The sequence below is a fragment of the Cimex lectularius genome, unplaced genomic scaffold (genome assembly GCF_000648675.2).
Source record: "Cimex lectularius strain Harlan isolate CLEC.00 unplaced genomic scaffold, Clec_2.1 scaffold243, whole genome shotgun sequence".
Lineage (NCBI taxonomy): Eukaryota > Metazoa > Arthropoda > Insecta > Hemiptera > Cimicidae > Cimex > Cimex lectularius.
In genome coordinates this window covers 166,524-188,918 of record NW_019392791.1, presented here as the reverse complement: position 1 = coordinate 188,918, position 22,395 = coordinate 166,524, and the positions used below count along the sequence as shown (strand labels likewise).

The window sequence follows — 22,395 nt, the reverse complement described above, 5'->3', positions numbered from 1 at the left end:
AATTATTGTTGTCGTGTAACATTTTTTCCAACGACTCAACTATAAGCCTTTGATTCCAGAAGAGATATGGCAATCAATTGGTCATTTACATCTCTGATGAAGTAGATTTGGAGAAATTTATGTTTACTGTTGGGAAAAGGAAGCAAAAAACTCAGTGGTAATGTCCCTGAATTTTAAATGTCGAAATACTCTGCTATAACATTAGCACCAAATGAAGTAATCCGAATACAGGAATTGTAATTTCCGATGTTTTTGAGAAAATGTTTTGAATTCAAGTTCAGGTAGTTTAACTTTTCTGCTTGCACAGCACATTCCCGGGGTTTCTCCTTTACATTTCATTTCTTTGCAGTGTGAACAAATTTTTGTGAATGAAAAATGGCAAAAAGGAGGGAAAACTCATAAGGTGGGGTTGAGATGGGGAGTTGATGTCCGAGCGGATCGAGGTCACGATAGCTCAGGTGGTAGAGCAGCGGCGTATCTAGCCGAAGATCGTGGGTTCGAATCCCGCTCGTGCCATTAACTTTTTTTCATCTCAACTAAAAATGTAATGTATTAATTGGTCAAGCAGACCACGAAATTAGTGACATTAGTGTGAACAAACTTTGTTCGTTTGTCCAATTTGAACGAATTTACATGAAGTGCTGTATTGAATATCTAGTTTGTACGAAAAAGTCGTTAGTGAAATAAAGCTCGATCATTCAGATATTGCAACTGGTCTAACTGTTCTTGTCGTTTAGACGATGGTGCTGCTCTTCTTCTTCTCAATTCAACTCGGAAGACTTCAAGTCTTTCTTCCCACTGATCTGCCAATTCTTCTGCTCACCTTGAGAAGTTCTGCCTCTAACGTGTTCATTATTGTTTAAACGTTTGATCACTTTTGATGTTCTGTGTTTGTGTATCGAGAAGGGTAGCCTATTTTCAAATGAAGGCGTGTCATTACAGATTATTAATGAATGTGGTACTATGCTTAAGTCTGCTGTACTATGACTAAGACTTTTATTGTGACTTAACTCTAAAGGTTGCCTTACTATGACTATGACTTTTTTATTATGACTTAAGGATACGAAGCTCGATCATTCAGATATTGTAACTATATATGTCATAGCTGTTGATATAATTGTTCTTGGCTTGTTGAGACAATTGTGCTGCACTTCTTTTTTAGCTTTTAGTTCTAGCCGATTTTCTTTGTTTATGGAGACGCCTTTCACTCACCTTATGTGCATCATCAGCATTCGGTAAATGTTGATATTTTGAATGACAAAAACGTTGACAGTTTGAAAAAACAGTTTTTGTGTTATTTCTATTCTGTTTTGCTATAACGAAATCTGATGATGCTCACAAGGTGAGTGAAAGGCGTCTTCCATAAATAAACAAAATCTTCTGGAACTAAAAGCTTTTGAATTTACCTAAACAGTAATAAATAATTTATCATCAATCTACTGTCCATAAATACACGCACGTTAATAATAGCTGAGTCAATACAAAAAAAATAGAAGGATCAATAAACGTTCAATCATATAATTTATTTCAAGACAATGGTATAAATATTATTGTGACGGGTCTGGTCTTTATATCATTTGTATTCGTTCATTTTAAGAATCAAACACGCTTTAAAGGTTTTCGTTTGGTTTTGTCGTATTTACACACTTTGGTCATTCTTATGTTTGTATTGTTAAATAATGCAAGACAAATGGCGTTGAACATACATACAACCCTTTTGGTCTGTAGTTCGGCAGCAATGGAACAAACGACACAAATTCGTAATTCTGCACAAAATGGTGAAATGAGTATTCTTTTATTAGTATTACATCGGTTTTTACTCGTGGCCCGATCTTTCTCCCTTTTATTTTCTATTATTTTATGAATTTTTCATGCAATGTAGATATAAAATTTCTGAGGACCTAGTCAAAGATAGGCCAATTACTTGACTACTAGACTTTACCCATCGACGGTAATAGTAAAAATAAGCTGAAAATGCTACAATGTTTTATAATAATGTCCATAAACACCATTGAAAAGAAATGTTAAAGATGGTCTTAAGATGTGTATTAAACAACTATACTGAAAAAAATAGATCGCAAAAGCTGCATTTTATAAAAATAAAATATTTAGAACCATAAGAAATATTATTATAGGTACGTATGATTGCACATGTGCCACTCTGCTATAATCGAATTCAGCTTTTGATAAAATAAACGAATAATCCAAGTCCATGGCGTAATAAATAATAGTGTCGTTTAAGCATCCTGCACTCAGACCGAAAATGCTATCTCCTATCACGACATGTACAAATTGTTTCGTTTCACACGAACTCGTTTCCAGTTTTGCACATCTATAGTTGTAATTGCGATTCTCTAGCCATAGTCTCAAAGCGAAGCAGTAAGAACGTACCATGTTGTGGCACATGTAACGAAGACATCCTTCCCGGTCGTAAGCTGTGATCGGGGTCTTGAATACGGTGATGTTACCAGAAGCCTTTTCCTCCGCGAACCAGGTGAGCCCATTAGTGTTGGTATTTTCCAAATCGTCGAGGACCTGTTCCAGATCGGCATGGACGTACTGAGACGGCCAGCCCAACTCGTGGTAGTTGTCCAACAAGGTCGGCCCGTCTTCCAGCGACAACAAAGCGAAATCGTGCATGAAAGCCGTCGAATTTTCGTCTTCGAAAAATTCGCATTTCTCGTTCAGGTCTATGGATATGACGTTGTAAAAGTTGTCGTACCCGTCTGGAAATCTGACTTTGAACAGATTCGGCTCGATCGGTTCAATCTTCGAAGATACGTAGACGTAAGAGTGACAGTCGCTAAGCACCTTTCCGTAAGAAATTCTAAGTCCGAAGGTGTGAGTGTTGGTAGCTTCTATGAACGTCCGGAAGATTATCGCTATGTTCGACTCCCCGATGTCACCTAAGCACGACGAAATAAAATATACGACTAACAGTAATACTAAAAGCTGTGTCATGATTACAATAAATATAAAGCTCAAGAAGTATTTAACTTTTCATTTTTCATGTGATCTATAATTATTTTCATGTGACGAATTTCGTCGAACATCGCCCCAGCCATTATGAAAAGTAAGGAATAAATAAAAACGTCCATGCATCTCAAGGTTGAAACAAAACACAAACTTCAATTGAATGAACGTGATTTAATAATATAAATAGAATGGTGGTACATGGGAGAACGTAACGTCAAAACGTACATAAACTGAGTTGAATAAATGAACTATTATCTTATCACAGTTACGTTAATCTGAGATCATTGAACCGAAACCTGGAAAAAAAGTATCTAATGAAAAAACTTTTTTGAAATGGTGACTCCGATAACACTTACATTATTCTATTTGGTCCTTTTGTTCTGCAATTTTTCCGTCTCTTTCATATTTGCTATTGCCGAGACTGAGCCGAATAGAACCTTGGCAGTAACATGGATCTTCCTCTGCCCCTGTTGGTGTGGTTTTGAGGACAGTTCGTTACAAGTGCATCCCTGAGGCATTTTGACGATAAAAATCTGTTACGATCCTTTGGACGGTTGTACTTGGACTTTTCACAGCTTACTCCTAAGGATTGTGTGCATCCTTTTGTCTTAGACGAAAGGGGTATAAGAGCGTCGAAAAACTTCACAACGTCGAGTCATAATTACAAAACGGACTGCGAAATCGAAAAGTGCCCAAACGATCACACAACTGGCGAGAAAGGCGATTCAGAAATCACTTGTAACGGTCTTCATCATAATGGGCGATCGTCAGCTGTTGAAGATGTCGTTGAGAGTGTATTAGAGGCCGTTTTACCTTCAAATCCTTCTGCGGATCTGCATCTGAATTCTGGAGTAGGTCACTAGGCCGTCCTCCTCTCCCATCGACTTCTCCCACTTCGTCGAAAAGTCCACCGGCCCTGAATCCACCTTGAAGACCTTCTGCCGAACAATAGAGAGAGAAAAAAAAGGAAAACGGGGTCAAAATCTCTTCTACCGATCCATCGTAATGTAACCACAAAAAAAAACGCAATACCATCGACACCGTTACAAAAGAAGCAGTACAAAACCAAAGAGAAGACAAATATTTTGAAACTAGTTTATATGAACCTTAATTCGAAAATTTTGTTATCGAAAAAATGTTATTTTGTTTTTTACCTATTTGGAATGAAAAATGGGAAATGCCGGGCCAATATTTCTTTTAAAGTTTGCGCTTCTTTGCGATGAAACCTCATTATATATTATTATTTAGGTAAATGCAAAAAGCTTTTATTTCCAGCATATTTTCTTTACTTATGGAAGACGCCTTTCACTTTCGTTAAATGTTGACATTTTGAATGACAAAAACGTTGACAGTTTGAAAAAACACAGTTTTTGTGTTCTTTCTATTCTGTTTTGTTTTAACGAGAGCTGATGATACCCTTAAGGTGAGGATAGGCGTCTTCCATGAATAAATCTGCTGGAACTAAAAGCTTTTTGAATTTACCTAAACAATAATATAAAATGGTAGGCCATTTTATGATTATGGTACGACTTAATAATCAATGAATAATCAAATTAAAACGCTATATTTAAGCGTACATTAAAAATTATAATCATCTTTTGTAATCGGCATAGGAGAAAAATATTTACATTTATTTATATGTATATTATTAATATATGAAATTTTAAGCTTTATCATAACGTTGGTTCATCAATTGTTTTGAAAATATGGCCCCTAATTGCCATTTATTATACATTGCTCTGTTTCTATTGACAACGTCGCCTTCGCCTTATTTTATTTATACCTGTTTTTGTTTAAATAATAAATTTGCACTAATTGTCCACCATCTTTTCAGAACTACCATTAGACATTCGGATAAAGTTCAGGCTTAATTATAAATAGTTAAACTGACTAATTGTAGACAAATCGCACACTGAAACACGGCCTTTTTAAATTCATATCTCTTGACTTTCGAATTTGACATTCAGTATCATAGAGCAAATGTCCAGTATCTCTGGAATGGTGGAAGTTAATTGTTTTATATTAAAACGTTAAGAATGAATAATAAATGGATTTTGACTGGGACGTTTCCCTCGCAGAGAAAATATAACCATTTATTTTAATTAATTTATAATTTGTATGTAATGTGTGGTTGATATGAAAAATTCCTGTGACGAATGGGACTCTTAAAAATTATAAATCAATTTAAACTATCATTTTGTTAAGAATTCTGGATCGTAAAAACAACTAACTGTGAGTAGGAACTATCTTTTTAAAAAGAGTAAAGAAATCATTTTTCTATTTGGCTTTATTAAGAATAAGTTGCAATAATCCTAATCCGATGACTTTTATTTTTATGGCTGGTGTAATGTTGAAACATTTTCTTATATTAACATTGTTTAAACCTACTATATAAAGCTATATTTAAACTAAATTTTTCACAAAAAAAATCAGAAGTTTTTGACATTGAATATATTTGTTTAAAATTTTTCTTATAATAAAATATTGTAAAATACTATTATAGTTTGTTATACTTATGTTGTTTTTTTTGTTTTTTTTTTTGTTTTTTTTTTTTGTATGTAGATTATGGGTGTAATTTCCCGAAACTAACATTTGGTACACTGACAGGCAAAAAATTCCAGCCACTTGTAATATAACTTGATTTGTATATATTTTTATTTATTAATCAAAGTTTCACAATTTTTTTCGTTTAATAATTGAGTTTTTGTCTAAAAAAGTTGAAAAACATTTAAATTGCTAATATAAAAATATAAAAATGACGGACAGATAAAATTTGTTTTAAGTTTGTTTTAGTTTTTTTATTCTATATCGCATATTTCCTACTCCTTCCTTAATTACATCTCGATAACGTTCTGCATACTTTCTACCAGTCTGAAAATGTCTCTTTGCTGGAGGTTAGCCCATTCTTCACGATGAGTCCTTTCAAGATCGTGGAGTGTATCAGGAACTGATGGACGTGTTTTATTCGTTTTTTGAGGTTATCCCATAAAATGTGCGATGGGGTTCAAGTCTGGAGAAGGGCTGGCCAGGCCTGATGTTATGCTGTTGAAGACCCTAAGAATTGCATAAGAATTCCAAAATTTCATCCACATAGCGAGTGGCCGCCAAAGACCCTCCACGAACAACAACCAACTCTGTGCGACTCTCCATTGAAATTCCCGCCCACACCATCACTGAGCTACGTTGAAAAGGTTGGCTCTGGGAAAAACTACAGGCTTCGTACCTTTCATTTCGCCTTCTCCGCACTCTTCCACGCCCATCTGGAGATCATAGAGCAAATCTACACTCATCTGTAAAAAGTACAGCAGACCAATCGTTCAAAGACCAATGGCCGTGTACTCGATCAAATGGGAGCCGTGCAACTCTGAGTTCTAGTCAATTCTGGTCCTCATACTGAGTTAATTTTCTTCCAGCAGTGCATTCAAAAATTTGGACACCTCGAACTTCCTGGAGCTGATGAATCGCTTGAACAACAGTAAGGTGCAGGTTTCGCAAAATTCTCAAAGTCAAAAAACGGTCATCCTGTGGTTCTGTTACCGTAGGGCATAGGAAACTCCGTTGGCAATAGCCGCATACCTGCGTCCATCATCAATAAGTGCCTCACGAGATGGAAACTAAACAGTTTATAGCTCCAGAATTCAAATGAGACTGAATAACAATTTTAAATGTCGTAAAAAGTCAGTGTAAATGTTTAAATAATTTACTTTAAAAAAACATGGATTTTTTTTTGTTTTGAAACAAAAGATTAATTTTTTTGTTATTTATTCAGAAATCGTGAGATGCGGTCTGGTGTGGTGTAGGTTTCTATACAACATTTTCTTTATCGTGCCAACGTTTCGATCTTTTTTTGTTATTGTTAAAAAACGGACATTGTCATACATAATTAGTACTTTCTATTAATGCGTGTAAGCTGTAATAAAAATTACTTTTGTAAAGCTATTTTATTTGATTAAAATATGACTCTTAATGGACAAGTTTGTGAGATGGTTAAATCAAGCTTTAGTCCTTCAGGCGTGACGTTTATCAACGATGAGACGATGTAGTGAAAGTGACTGGGAGTCTTATCTCTAATGGTGCCACTGTCACAACAGATGGAGGAACCTTCCGATTTGTTGTGATATGTGGTTTATCAGTATGTAACGAGTAAAATGGAAAAAGTTCTTTATACTTTCCATTCTTTCCAAGTGTTATATCGAATTTAAAGGGATGGACAACGCGGACGACACTTTCCACTACGTGTACAGCTCTTCTTTAACCACACACGTCCAAATCAAAATAGGTACGTTGGAGGGCTTCAAGTTGAAGCCGGAATACGACAAGATACTCGAAGAGCCTATGCTCAAATTTTCCGGCCTGTACCAGAGCAAATGTGCGGACTTGATGGTGGTTTGCCAGGTGATGGCAGACGGGAGAGAGCTTTCGCTTCCCGTTTGGACTTCGTACAAGCCTTTTACGAATCGATGGAATTGGAGCGAATGGATCACCCTCCCGGTCATGTATTCCGACTTGCCTCACAACGCCAAACTCGGCCTGACGGTGTACGACTGCGTCGGGCCTTCGGAAGTCCGTCCCGTTGGAGGGACGACGCTCTCCCTGTTCGGGAAACACCGCGTCTTCCGTCAAGGGATGCTGGATCTCAAAGTTTGGCCTCACAAAGTCGCGGACGGGTCTGAAGCGAACTCCACACCGGGGAAGACGCCAGGGTCCGGCAAGGAGCGGATGCAGAAGCTGGCCAAATTGGCCAAAAAACACAGGAACGGATACATGCCGGAGATTGACTGGCTCGACAGACTCACATTCCGTGAAATCGAGCTCATCAACGAGGCCGAAAAACGTTCGTCCGATTATCTCTACCTCATGGTGGAATTTCCTCAGGTGACTATGAACGGCGTCCCTCATTCCATAGTGTGGTACGAACAGGATGGAGACGAGGTTTACCAATTTCGATCTCAGGCCGATATGGTGACCGTCCCTGATCCGGAGATACTCCAGGAAAATCTGGTTGAAAGCAAACATCATAAACTGGCGAGAAGCCTACGTTCCGGTTTATCTAATAAAGACATCAAGCCCAACGCCGCTGTGCGGGACATGCTTAACACTATCGTCGCTTACCCGCCAACACAGCAGCTCACGACAGAAGAACAGGATCTTGTGTGGAAATTTAGATTTTATCTGAGCAGCCAGAAAAAAGCCCTGACAAAATTTTTAAAATGCGTGAAATGGACATTGAGCGGAGAGGTGCGCCAGGCTCTTCACATGCTGCGAAATTGGTCGCCGATGGAAGTAGAAGATGCTCTTCAACTGCTGAGTCCAGCATTCGTTCATCCCTCAGTCAGGAGATACGCCGTAACCAGACTGCAACAAGCTTTAGACGAAGATCTCCTGCTTTACCTCCTTCAGTTGGTACAAGCACTTAAATATGAAAGTTTTGAAGAAATTTCAGAAGCTTATAAAAGATCCATGACTAAGATAACCGATGAAAGTCTGACGTCATCCGATCGTAAAACTGAGAGTTCAGAAGAAGAAATCGAACCTGCAAAAAACATGGATTTGGCTTCATTTCTAATTCATCGAGCTTGTAATAACAGCACCTTGGCCAATTATTTCTACTGGTATCTATTGACCGAGTGCGAAGACCACAGCCATGGTAAACAAGACAACAAATTAAGAAGTATGTATCTCTATGTTATGAAGATGTTCCTGCAAGCCTTGAAATCGGGTCCCACTGAGTGGCAAAACAGAAGTTACTTTTTAAAGAGGCAAGAGAATTTTATAGAAAAACTCGTTAAATTGATGAAAACTGTGGCAAAGGAATCTGGAAGCCGGAAAAAGAAAACAGAAAGACTTCAGGCCCTATTAGCAGACCCAGAAGCTTTCAAAATTAATTTTGCTTGTTTTGATCCTCTTCCATTACCATTAGATCCTTCTGTTCAAGTTAAGGGCATCATACCAGATAAAGCGAGCCTATTCAAATCCGCCTTAATGCCAGCAAGATTGACATTTTTAACTACCGACGGGCATGAATACGTTACAATATTCAAGAACGGTGATGACTTGAGACAAGATCAATTAATACTGCAGATTATCATTCTTATGGATAAGCTATTGAGAAGTGAAAATCTTGACCTCAAATTGACCCCTTACAGAGTGCTCGCTACTAGCACAAAACATGGCTTTGTCCAATATATCGATTCAATACCTGTAGCTGAAGTCTTAGCTACAGAAGGTACAATACAGAATTTTTTCAGAAAATACCACCCTTGTGAGACCAGTCCTTATGGAATTTTGCCTGACATAATGGACACATATGTAAAAAGTTGTGCAGGCTACTGTGTAATCACATACCTGTTAGGTGTCGGTGACAGGCATTTAGACAACTTAATGTTGACTACAAATGGTAAACTTTTCCATATTGATTTTGGCTACATACTGGGAAGAGATCCGAAGCCGTTACCACCTCCTATGAAACTTAGCAAAGAAATGGTAGAAGCGATGGGCGGAATCAACTCCGAGCACTTTCACGAATTCAAGAAACAATGTTACACAGCATTTTTACACTTGAGGCGTCATGCAAACCTGATTTTAAACCTTTTCTCTTTGATGGTTGACGCGTCCGTTCCTGATATTGCTCTCGAGCCAGATAAAGCCGTCAAGAAAGTTCAAGACAAGCTAAGACTCGACTTGGGGGATGAGGAAGCAGTTCACTACTTACAGAATTTACTCGAAATATCTGTATCAGCAGTGATGCCAGCGCTTGTAGAACAACTACACAAATTTGCTCAATACTGGAGAAAATAATCGCTTTTAATGATTTAATAATAATAAATTATATTCGTATATTTTTGTAATGCTATGTATATCTTGCCTACCATAATCTGCACATATTGTCAATATACATTTTCAACTTAATGTTTTTTTTTGTTTGTTTTTTTTCCAAAGCTATGTTAACAATAGTCTAATGGTCAACTGTTTATGATGAAACTTTGATCATAGAATTATGAAAAGATGGCATTCATCAATGACAATATTCCATATTGTCTATGTTCTAAGATACAACACATACAAACCAAAATAAATCCAGATTCAATCCAAAGGCAAGCTTGAACAAAGCATTGTAAAAGTTGAAAAACCAAGAAAATACTTGACCTATGTTATTTTATGGTCATTATCAAATCAATAATTTCTACTTATTTGAATATATTTATTTATTGACATATTTATTTATAAGTCACAAACTTAGCATACAAAAACATAATCAAAAGTATAAGCTAAAATAAATAACATACAAATAACAAGATATATGGTAAAAATAAAATACTAGAATGTCAAGAGATCATCTATAGAAACAACAGATAAGAACATAGGGTGATCATCTTTTTAAAAGTATATAAAGTGGCCTTACAAAAAATTCAGACTGCAGGAATTGAATTTCTCAGGGAGCCGAGACGGCCAAGCATGTCATGCCTAGCATAACCGGTGCAATACAATGGTGCTCCACAAAAAAAGTTTGAACCACTCTCAAAAGACATCAATGTCAATATAATATGGTTCACATTAATAATTAAATACCAGAGGACCAAGTTAAAATAGGACGCTGAATCACACTAAACTAGAGTACTTGGTGTATTGACATATCTATTACAAAAAAAGAACAGGCTCTGGTATATATTGCACATGCAATAGTCTTTCCATCAGAATTATTGACAAGCAATACTGGAATAATTAATTGAAAAAAGAAAGTAAATAAAACAGTCTCTAAACTTTGAATAGAAAACAATATTAAATACAAACATAAATCTCTTGTCCAAAAATAACAGAATATTTCTTTTACCAAGGCTGAAAAAATTCATTGGAAAAAATGAACTTACTAAACAAAGTAGCCTGGGAGCGAATTATATAAAATTGAACCATAAGTAAACTAGTGCTCGTTAAAAATAAAATTAATATATGTATATATACATGGACAATGCAATTTTTGAAAAATCTCATAGTTATTATGGACTGGAACCTACAGATGGTAGTTGAGAAAAAGGACACAAAATGCTTGTAATTTTCAATTCACCTAAACTCAAAATTTTACTAGTACAAATTAGTATGACAAAATAAAGAGTATCTAAAAGATTCTAATAAAATGAAACAATTAGTAGCCCTGAAGAGATCTAAAAGTACCTCTGCCATAGTTAATAATAATAATAGGATACTTTATTTAACAATATTTACAAATTTACATAGTATAAAGAAGCTATACAAAATCTTTGATATCCGTCAACCAGACAGTGATACATAGTTTTGCTATAATAATAATAAAAATGATATAGAAGAAAAATAACGTAAAGATAGTGACAACCCAGTATATACAACAAAGAATTACAATCAGAAAAGTAACAATCGGCTCACATGCGTAAAAAATATTGAAACATATATAGAATAAAATAACGTTTAATATAATCAACAATAATACAACAAAATAAAATTAATAATAATAAATTAATTTAATTAATAGTAAGTATATAAATGTTAAATAACTGTTATTCTATGGGTTTCAATCATCTCAAAATAAACATTCTTCTTTAAACAATAAATAAATGTCAATAAAAACAGTCAAATATGGTATACTTCTCAGAAATTTGGTGATCCTTGAACAATCTGGTCTACCTGCTCTTAACACTTAAATACATTGTAACATATGTAGAGAAAAAAGGCAAAGTGCTGATTAAGATGAAAAACTTTCTACCCAACAGGGATAAGGCTAGGGATATAAGAGGTGGCTACGAGGCCTGCACTTCAACCTGAGTAGATCTTAATTTTATAAATCATTGGTTAGCTTCAGGTTACTCATCAAACTTCATGTCAGTGGCTCCTTAGTGTAGGAACTTGCAGCATTTCTTTTCCTTACCTTCCTCCAGTAATTTTTTGTGTCTTGCGGACGACCCTTCTATGAATCTTTCTGCCTCATGCCTGGAGTATTATTCCAACAGGTTTTGAACTCATTAAGTACCCTTTTTTGGATACTACTTTTCTGGCCACAGTAGGGGTTCAGGGCCTAGAAAATTTATATTGGCTCCTCATTTGGCCAACATCTGCCATCACATTGCCTCTATGTCCCAAATACCCAGTAGGCAAGGATATGTGCCAGGGCCAGTTAATTTGTGTCACTTCTACCAGGAATTCCATATATTTTTTTCTACCTTGCATGAGGCTAGGGCCTAAGCGCCACCTGACAGTTGTAAAAACTGGCTATCTTCCTGGAATGTGTTCCTAGCCTGTTTATTCTACCCAACTTTATGAGGTGAAAAAAAATACAATTACAAAATTGTTAACATTTTTTTAATCATATTACGTTCACACTGGTGAGCGACAATAATCATCACAGATCATCTTCCTAGAAAAAAAAATGTATAAAAATAGTTTGTGTTTGTACATATTATAAAATGACTACATTACTGTAATACCACGTTTTCTTTAAAGCTTTTACTTTTACTAAAAATATAATAACAAAACTGTTCTTCATAATTGTCCACCGGGTTGGTTTCGTCCAAAGTGTATCCGTGTTTAGAGAAGAATGCCAATGCGGTGTGGTTGTGTTTGAGGACCGTCAAGATGACCTTCTGCATGGAGTTTTTAAAAGCCATCAATTCAAGCGCCTTGAGCATGAACTGTCCGAGCTTTTTCCTGTGCACCGCAGGATCCAGCTGGAGCTCGTATAGGTACAGTACGCTCTGCTTGTAATCTAAGTCGAACCTGAAATGTGAGAAGGCGAGTATGCGAGTGGTGTCGAACCTATCCCTTGCCAGAAGGTACCTCGCAGGACTCTCCAACATCTCTTCTCTCTTCTTCTCTTCGTCCCAGCCCCAGTCGCATTTCTCGTAGTAGTCTTTCATGTTGAGTCTCATCAAGTCAACCACCTTCTCGAACTCGTCTTCCGTGAGGTCTTTCACTCGTCTGCAGTCCAAAACGACGTCGACGTCTTCGTTCTTGAAGGATATGAACGACGGAAAGTCTTCCAGCGGGTCGATGATCTCGTTGGCCTTTCTTACCAGTGCAGAAGCTAGATTTAATTTTTTCCTTTCCTCCTTTATTTTCGCCTGTTTCAATTTGCTTTTTTCCGTCTGCCTTCCCATTTTCGACCTGTTCAGACTCAACAATGTACAGGGGTTTGGCGAACTTTTTCCATTTACCCGCGCATTATCCCACCATTAAAACCTTCTCGAAAGCATAAATCTCTTACGTCACGGAAATTAAAAACATAAAAATATCACAAGGGGATAGACAAAAAGAATGGAAACGAAGTAAGATCGCTTCTCAATGATTATATTTAAAAGTATATAAACAACTAAAGAAATACTGATGGCTGTACTGGACAAGCAATCGCACAGTATTGCGATTTTTACTTACGCTTTCTGAATCGAGTAATGTGGAAATAAAGCAGTATTTCCCTCTGATGGGGGGGGGGGTCACAGTTTCCTTCTTTGTGATATGGCGTTTGGTATGATTAAAAGGAAAATGTGAAAAGTCGATCGTGTCTACACACCGAAGCAGTGTACAGATTTCTTCTTCTGACTGCATTGAATTCTACTGGAGGATAATGGCATCATATTAGACTTCAATGGTGGTGGCCAAAGCTTTACAAAAAATAAACTGTCCCTGTTGAGGAAATGGCATTGCAAAGAAATAATATTGAAAAAATAAGTTTCAAAATGTCGGATTATTACTTTTAGATGAAGGTGTGTTGAAGGCATACACTACAACAAGAGGGCTGGTGATGAGAACTTCAAATTCATGAAACAGAACATTAGATATATCTTCCAACAAAAAAAGCTTTTGCGAGAATGAATGCCATTAATGCTTAAAAATAGAAGACATTAAGAAAGTTCTTCAATACATTCTGAAGAAGAAAAATGTGTTTACATCCTCTTGATAACATGGCCAACATGTGGAAGAGCAGATCCTGATGAAGAAGAGACTTGAGAAAAATCATGTTTTAATGTACTCTGCTTTAAAAATTTAGTGTTTACGTTATTTTACTATCCTGCCTTTTACTGGCAATTTTCATGATAAAATACAACATTTTAGATCACTTTTAGTCGAATCTTTTTCAAAATCCTTGAGTTTAACGACGAAAGGGGTCACGGCCTCCAAAGTTGCTGCAAGTTTGTTGTAAATTCTTAAAAAATCTAAAAATTCAGCACCCTTGCATGTTACCACTTTGTATTATTATTATTAATTTAATTGAACACAAGAAAAAATGAACTGGTGAGAAGTGAGACAGTTTTTGAGATCTGGTATAAAATTAGGAAAATTGGGCGCCCTTTCAAATCTAATCGATTTAATTATCTCGGAAATTATCACGAACTGCGGAGTTTACTCAACGTCTTGAACTAGAGAAACACGTTTCTGATGAAATATAATTTATAAAATACTGGAATCCAAATTTTTTTTAAATAATAACATTAATTTTTTTTCTGTTTTGTTGATAACCGAGCATAACCCCATGTCGGAGCCGGAAACCTCCTCGCCGGAATCTAAACTGACCGACACGTCAATGTGATTACGATACACAAGTTTATTTTCACGAAGTAGTTAATTGGTTGTCTTTCATAAATATGAAGCTGTGCATGCTGCTCTTGTTAGGATGTATTCTTCTTATAAAGACAAATGCGCAAGTGAAGAGCAAGGTGGGTTTGTACTAGTTCTGAGTTGCAGAAAAAAAAGTTACTCGCATCTTTAAACTTAGAATTTACGCTGAGTTCTTTTAGATAAATTAATTAGATCATATAGCTTAGTTTAATTAATTACATGTATAATTAATACGTGAAAAATAATTCATGGAAATATTTAGTACTTATAATCCCAAATTTTAACTCAATAGTTCCCAAATTCTACTCAAAATCAGGTTTTGCAGTAATCCGTATTTTAAGCTCTAATCGCTCATCATCAGAGAAAGCAGTAGTATTTGGTGACCGTTAATTAATAATTATTTGGAGTTGGTGAGACGCTGATTGTGGGATGAACATTTTCTTTATTGTGCCAACGTTTTGCCTTTATTTAGCTCATCCTCAGGGCCTAGGATTTACATTGTTTGAATTATACAAATACATTTAAGATGTAAAAATGAATTTATTCAATGATGTACACAATATAAAAATTTTAGGTTTATTCAAAGTATTTATACTCACTAAAAGCGTGTTTTCTGTGTAGATGTATCACAGTTGTGTGTCGTGTTACAAGTGTTAGTAAGATAAACTGCTTTTTTGCTTATATACATTTGATTTTGAAGGAGTTTTGTATAATCCAAACAATGTTTGTAAATCCCTGGCCCTGAAGTGATCTAAATAAAGATCGAAACGTTGGCACAATAAAGAAAATGTTTTTCTAAACCTACATCATACCAGACCACCTCTCACAATCAACAAATATCATTAAATAGAAGTTCGTATTCTGCCCAGATTATAGATAGAGACTGACAATAAGCGATTGTAGCTCAAAAACTGGATCACTTCATTGCACAATAGGTATATTGAACGTCTCTGCAGTTTTACACACATTAAACAAATTTACAATAAACCTAAAAAGCATAAAAACTGAAAAGTGTAATATTAGATTTTGGTTTTAAAATCACTCTTTCTATCTCTTTCGGCATACTGTGGAAAGAATTTTTGGTAATTATTATACCCAAAACACAAAGGGATTGGGATAAAATAGGTGGCTACAAGGCCTTTTGCACCTCGACCTAAGTAGATCTATTGTGCACCTCTGTTTTTTATAACTCACTGGCCAGTTTCAGGTTATTAATCAGCCTCCACAGCTTTGCCAGCGGCTTCTTAGTGTAGGATCTTGCTTGTGGTTTTTCTTGTCCTAGTTGCAAGAATTTGCACCTTCACAAAAACAAAATGTGTTCTGCGGTATCTTCCTCTTATTAGTAACCGGTGCATGTGCTTTCTTAAATGGCAGTGCCCTGTCAAGCCAGAATCTTGATTCAAGTTGCAGTTGCCTTCCAATAATTCCTTTGTAAAGCCTAATACACACTGAGATTGTTTGAATCGATTCATGTTTGATTCATTTCAGGGGCTGCGTAAATTCATTGTTGCGATGCAGCCCCGACTCTGCTCCATGACAAAGAACCGTGTCCAGACCAAGATTCAGTTGACATTTATCAGTGCCTGCGAAAATGGCAGGAATTTCCCTTGCTCTTTTTTGCATTGTACGTAGTGCATCCAATCGGAAGTGCATTAAAAAACTGTCATTTTAAAGTGTGCATTTTTTCAATTTTGACGATGGAAACACTGAATTTTTGGGTTAAACCGTTCAATGTTTGGCTTTTCAATTCCCGATTTCTGTATTCCATGAATGATACATCCCACAAACACCGATGGGAATGTATGTCTTCGATAAACTCTAACGTCAACTCGGTACTCCACAACTTACCTTTATACAAGACAGTACCAAAATCTTCAAGAAAACAATCACTAGAACGTCAACTAAACAAATGAAGCAAGAGCACTTGTTCCGATTCGTGTCCACACTGACAAATGTTGCGCAACATTGAGTCAAAGAATCCCACATCGGATGGGATTCAAAAGAGTCCGAAAATGCAAGCCTGCTACACACCAGATTCATTGCAACAATGAGTCGGGGCTAGACGATAGATTCAAAGAGTCGACTCAAAGAATCCCCGTGCGTACTAGGCCTAAGTTTTGCGGATGGCCCTTCTATTAATCTCTTCACATGCCTCATGCCTGTGGTATTGTTCCACCAGGTTTTGGACTCATTAAGGATCCATTTTAAGATGTATCCTCTTTTGTGGCAAGATGCTAAGCCATAGTAGGGTTTAGGACCTAGAGAGTCCATGTTGGCTCCATTTTTGTCCATCATGTCAACTTTTTCGTTGCCTCTAAGCCCCAAATGCCCAGGGACCCATGCCAGGGTCAGGGGTGTTGCTGACTTCTGCCAGGGCCTCCATGCAGTTCCAAACACTCTTTGCCTTCATGGGGCTAGGGCCAGGCAGTGTTGCCTGACTGTCAGAGAAGATGGCTATCTTCCGGGAATGTATTTCTAGCCTTTTTATTTCCCTAGCAGTGTTCAATCGCTATGATTTCAGGCTAGAAGACTGTGGTATATTTTCCTAGGTTTAACTCAGTTCAGTCTTTGGATTCATCCCGAAGACTTCAGCCCCTTTGCCTGTGTCAGTTTGGGAGCCATCAAAAAAACAAAAACAAAGAGGCCACATTGATTTTTTTTAACGAATAAATAGTGTCATTATTTATTTGCTTTGGGATGGTTAAGGATGATGACATACCCACATATTCAAACTCACAAAAAGCTACATGGACGACACCACAATCTTATCTACACCCTCCAATCCAATCCTAGTCACAGAAGCAATCCAACAACGTCTGAACCTCATTACCCGCTAGCCCACTTGATGGTGAATGCACAAAAAAGTTAACATGTTATGTTTACGCATAAACCTGCCTACCAGTGCACATTAACAACAAGATAATACCACCATAGAACCAAGTCCACTACCTTGAGCTGTACTTAAATAACTAACTTTAATGGAGCCCACATACAAGATTAAAACGACAAGAATATAACAAAAGATATGGATTACTCAGACACTTACTGGGATCAAAATCAATACTAAGCATACGTAACAAACTAACCACTTACAAACTCATCATAATTAGTGTCACTCATCAGACCGATTTGGACTTAAGAAGTCAAACTGTGAGGCTCGTCCAAATCATCCAACATTCAATGAATTCAATCCTTTCAATGTAAAGTTCACCACCATAGATCTTAAAAGATCTTAAAATCCCTTTCGTGAAAGATCTTATTCGAACACACTTCCTCAATTTACACTCTAAACTATCCTTCCACCCTTACTAACTAGACCTATCTCATTCCTTCACCCTTACAATTCTCCATAACAATCTACCTTCTACTTAACCTATCCAATTAATAAAAGAGCACTGGTTGGTTTTTCTCCCCACAGTCACCAGGTCTGGGATGTATATTTATCTTTATTCAGGTTGATTTATTTAGTAGAAAATATGTAATTTTAAGAAATCAATCTAAAAAAGAGAATCACTACAAAAACGACACTCTCTTAGAATAAGAATAAATTTTGTAGAAACCAAGAAGCAGTATTTTGACTCTGTCTAGAAAACAAAAAATTTCAACCACTGCTTGAAAAAGCAAAACAGGTTCTTAACATGTCATGATATCCCCTCCAACTCCTATTTATTGTAGGAATGGATTGGCTAATTCAAAAACTTTCATTTCCTACAAACTAAACTGTACAAAAATGAATAGGGATAATTGTAATTAATTCTTATTCTATTAATTTTAATTAAATTAACTGATATATTCTTGTTAGTTGGATAAAGCAAAATCAAAAATACAAACCACAAACAAAAAATTTGTTAATCCTCATTTTTAATACTTAAAAATAGTAAACATGAGGATACTCATTTTGTAAAGAAACACCTTTTTTTGTCTTTTCTCCAGTTATATTCTCTTTAACCAAGGAAAGACATCATCTTGAATCTGAAGTTTGCAATATTATTGTGAGAATGAGTTATTGAGGTCACCGGGAAGTGGATATCGCAGAAGCAGTTGGCGTAGTCTCCTAGGCTTCAGCCCAATTCCGAGAGACTCCTAGTGCTAATAGGAGGCCAAGTTGTAGATCTCAGTGCATTACGACACTAAGGGAGAACAGAAATATGGTCATTGCCGCAAGATGGAATCCATTGAATCCATTCCATAGTGCCTGCCGGATCCTAAATAAAGTACAAGATGTTTTGGCAAGACCTTTATCAACACAAACAATTTGTAATCATTTGTGGGAAGTTGGCCTCACATCGTATGCCCCCTTGAGACAACCTGCAGCAACAGCCCGCCACCAGCAACTCAAGAGAATGGTGCAGCAATGCCTATAAGAGAACAACAATTGGAATCATGTTTACTGATGAGTCGTGTTTCTGTCTGTATAGTGATAGCAGAAAAACCTGGAACTCACAGACTGAAATGTGACTCATCAGTAAACATAATAGCATTTGTTTTTGGTTTATATTTTCTATTTTGTTTTATCCAACTAACAAGAATATATCGGTTAATTTGATTCAAATTAATAGAATAAGAATTAATTACAAATATACCTATTCATTTTTGTGCAGTTTATAAGTATCTAATTTTAAATACATGAATGTGAGGAGTTCTGGAGGTTGTTCTGAGGTCTGTTAGCTAATAAGTTTGGGATGCCTATTCTAAACATTGCCAAAGGTATTTAGGAAGAGTTCTCTATACACAAGAAACCTAAATGAGCAGAATCTTTATATGGCTGCTGTCTCTAGACTTTCAACCAACCCTTCTATTAAATAAACAAATTTGGTTTGTTCCTACGTGGTCCATTTGACAACTGCCAATATGTCATTGTTTCAAAATTTAAGATTGTCACTTGTAATCCATTCGACAATTTGGTCTTTGTAATAGAAAACCTTATTTTTGTATGTTATTTAAGACTGCAACAATTTTGATTCACACAGTCTGTGCTTGTTAAATATCACTAAAGAGAAAATAGAATAGGTGTTCATGAGGATGACAGTAGCGACACGATGAGCCCTTATCGTCTTAGCAATGAAAATTTGTGACATCATTATACAAATTAAAACTTCCAGCCCGGAAAATTATTTTTAAATAATTGTTTACAGTGGCAGTTGGATAAAAGTTAACAAATGATTTCATCATGAAAAAGTGCATGAATCATTACAATGATGACTCAAAGAATTGGTCTCATTTAACAATATTGGATTTGTTTTGAATAGTTTGTAAAAAAATTTACCAATAATGAAGGATATGATTTGAAATCATCCAATGAAATGTGAAAGTGTTTATTTTGTTTTTACTATTTTGGGTAACATATGTTTATATAAAAACCAGCTAAAACAGTTTAAAAAAAGCCAACAAAAATTTCAATAAATTTGTGAAATTTCCCTCCTTTATAACTAGTGCTGCTACTGTAAAATTATAATTTTAAGCAAATAAAGAAAACATTTAAAATTAGTTTGCTATTAACAAATTAAAATAAATATCATGAAACATTCCATTGTTATAAACTTTTTAATACATATTTAAAAAATAGCATAGATTGAATTGAGTTGAGATTATGAACTCAGTTTATGATTATATCTGTGAACCCCTATATTTAATTTATGAAGGTTGACATAAGTAAAAATTATAGCTATTATAGCAGAGATCTGTTGTGGAGTAAGAAATACAGGATGGATATACAACTGAGCAGAAATTGAATTCATATTATAAAATGGACATTTTTATTCATAGACGATTTGATTTTATAGGTAAATACACTAGCAGAAAGAGTTCAACAGCTCACAGAGATGAATATGAAGCGCTCAGTCTTAAAATTCAATGTTGCTAAATTTAAAGATTATGTGAAAGCTACACCTAGAAACTATTCCGTTATAGTTATGTTCACTGCAATGGCTCCAGCTAGGCAGTGCTCAATTTGCAGGTATTTCATCTCAGATATTTATATATTTTTTGTTTCTTGCAACACTCTTTTTTCCAGACATGCAAATGAAGAATTTCAGATAGTCGCCAATTCATTCCGTTATTCACAAATATTTTCAAACAAACTATTCTTTGCAATGGTTGATTTTGATGAAGGATCAGAGGTTTTCCAAATGGTAAACTTTATATATACTGTATAAAAATTTTCACTTCTACATTTAAAATGTTTTAAACCAGTTGAGGTTGAATGCTGCACCAGTTTTCATGCATTTCCCTCCAAAAGGCAAGCCGAAAGGGCCTGACACATTTGATATCCAAAGGATCGGCTTTGCTGCTGAGTCTTTGGTCAAGTGGATTGCCGAAAGAACTGACATTCAGGTTTGTTCGTAATTTATTCACTGATGTAAATGCAAGATGTTAACATGAATTTGTTACAGATTCGTGTATTCAGGCCTCCCAACTATTCAGGCACTTTAGCACTTGTTATGCTTGCAGTCCTCGTTGCTGGGTTTTTGTATATGAGAAGAAATAATTTAGAATTTCTTTACAACAAAAACCTATGGGGTATTTGTGCCCTAGTGAGTATATGCATGTTGATATAAATGTTAAAAATATACATATTTAATGTTTAATATGCATTTATTTATTTTTTAGTTTTTTTGTTTTGCGATGGTTTCTGGTCAAATGTGGAACCATATACGTGGACCACCTTTTGTTCACCACACACACAATGGAGGGGTGGCATATATACACGGATCCTCTCAGGGACAGTTTGTCCTTGAATCTTACATTATTATCATTCTGAGTATCCTTTGTCACATACTATGTTTTGATCAACATATTTTTTATCTAGGGGTGGGGGGAAATAGTTTTCAGTTTTTTTTTAACGTTCATTGAATTTGTTTACCACTGTTTCCAGAAAGGAATTCTGTCAATTCTGGGCTTTACTGAACAACTGCAACATATGTTTTGTAATAGCAATACCCGGCTAATTAATTAAAATTAAACTTTGTATCAACAATGCCCTGCATACAATGAAAAACTATCTGAAATGGACTTAACTGAGTTTCTACTGCATAATTTTGACGTCATCCCACCAAAACTTCTGAGCAATTGCTCGTCCTTTATAGAACATCCTCACAAACGCACAGTGTAGATAACAGGTATTTTTGCACTACCGAGGAATAAAGCAGTGGCAAATCATTGAGATAATGATTATAAATTATTTAAAATAATTTGCAATCCTTTACAATGATGATTAATTCAAAAATTTTATACTCACAATTATATTTTTGTGCAGAATTATATGCATCTAACAAAAATTACAACTATTTCATGCACACCAAATAGTTTCCTTAATTATGTTTAGATGCTGCTATTGTAATCGGCATGATAATGATGACTGATGCTGGAGCAAGAAAAGACGGTGACGTACGGCTCCGGCAGATTCTCACTGTAGTTGGGCTTGTTATAACAACTGTTTTTTTTAGCATTATATTATCTGTCTTTAGATCTAAGGCCCATGGCTATCCTTATAGGTAATTAAAATAGTACCCTTTCCATTAATTAACTTTTGAAGTACATAATTTTTAGCATATTTTAATCTTTTTTCTTCTTTTTAGTTTTCTTTTTAGATAATCTGCCCATACACATATAAAAACTGGTTATTTGTGCAGCTTTTTTGAATTTGGATGGAATTATTTTAAATTTTATCACATTTTTTTTATTAATCTAAATCTGTTAAAATATAAAAATATACTTGTTAAATTGGACAGCATAAGATCTAATTTATTTTTTAAATGCCCTCTAACTAATTTTCAAAACTTGTTTCAGCTCTGATTAAACTGCTATAGAAACATTGCTTTGTTTTAAACCAGTTTTCCATTT

At 35.6% G+C, this 22,395-nt stretch overlaps 4 protein-coding genes across 4 annotated transcripts; 2 read left to right on the top strand and 2 right to left on the bottom strand.

Annotated features, from left to right (window-relative positions):
• Window positions 1–1,539: 1,539 nt before the first annotated feature.
• On the bottom strand, window positions 1,540–4,179 carry LOC106670975. The gene is made up of 2 exons (XM_014401692.2): window positions 3,333–4,179; window positions 1,540–3,272 (listed from the first exon to the last, which is right to left on the bottom strand). Exon 2 carries the CDS (start codon window positions 2,959–2,961, stop codon window positions 2,092–2,094), a length of 870 nt encoding a protein of 289 aa, XP_014257178.1. The 5' UTR covers window positions 2,962–3,272; window positions 3,333–4,179; the 3' UTR covers window positions 1,540–2,091.
• Window positions 4,180–7,047: 2,868 nt separating this feature from the next.
• LOC106670969 (phosphatidylinositol 3-kinase catalytic subunit type 3) lies at window positions 7,048–9,885 on the top strand. The gene has a single exon (XM_014401684.2). The coding sequence runs from the start codon at window positions 7,183–7,185 to the stop codon at window positions 9,772–9,774; it is 2,592 nt and encodes an 863-aa protein (XP_014257170.1). The 5' UTR covers window positions 7,048–7,182; the 3' UTR covers window positions 9,775–9,885.
• Window positions 9,886–12,408: 2,523 nt separating this feature from the next.
• On the bottom strand, window positions 12,409–13,192 carry LOC106670944 (N-alpha-acetyltransferase 40). The gene has a single exon (XM_014401631.2). It carries the CDS (start codon window positions 13,095–13,097, stop codon window positions 12,417–12,419), a length of 681 nt encoding a protein of 226 aa, XP_014257117.1. The 5' UTR covers window positions 13,098–13,192; the 3' UTR covers window positions 12,409–12,416.
• Window positions 13,193–14,461: 1,269 nt separating this feature from the next.
• Window positions 14,462–22,366, top strand: LOC106670943 (tumor suppressor candidate 3). The gene is made up of 8 exons (XM_014401629.2): window positions 14,462–14,651; window positions 20,337–20,509; window positions 20,567–20,684; window positions 20,746–20,886; window positions 20,946–21,086; window positions 21,163–21,313; window positions 21,878–22,046; window positions 22,131–22,366. Exons 1-8 carry the CDS (start codon window positions 14,580–14,582, stop codon window positions 22,144–22,146), a joined length of 981 nt encoding a protein of 326 aa, XP_014257115.1. The 5' UTR covers window positions 14,462–14,579; the 3' UTR covers window positions 22,147–22,366.
• Window positions 22,367–22,395: the final 29 nt, after the last annotated feature.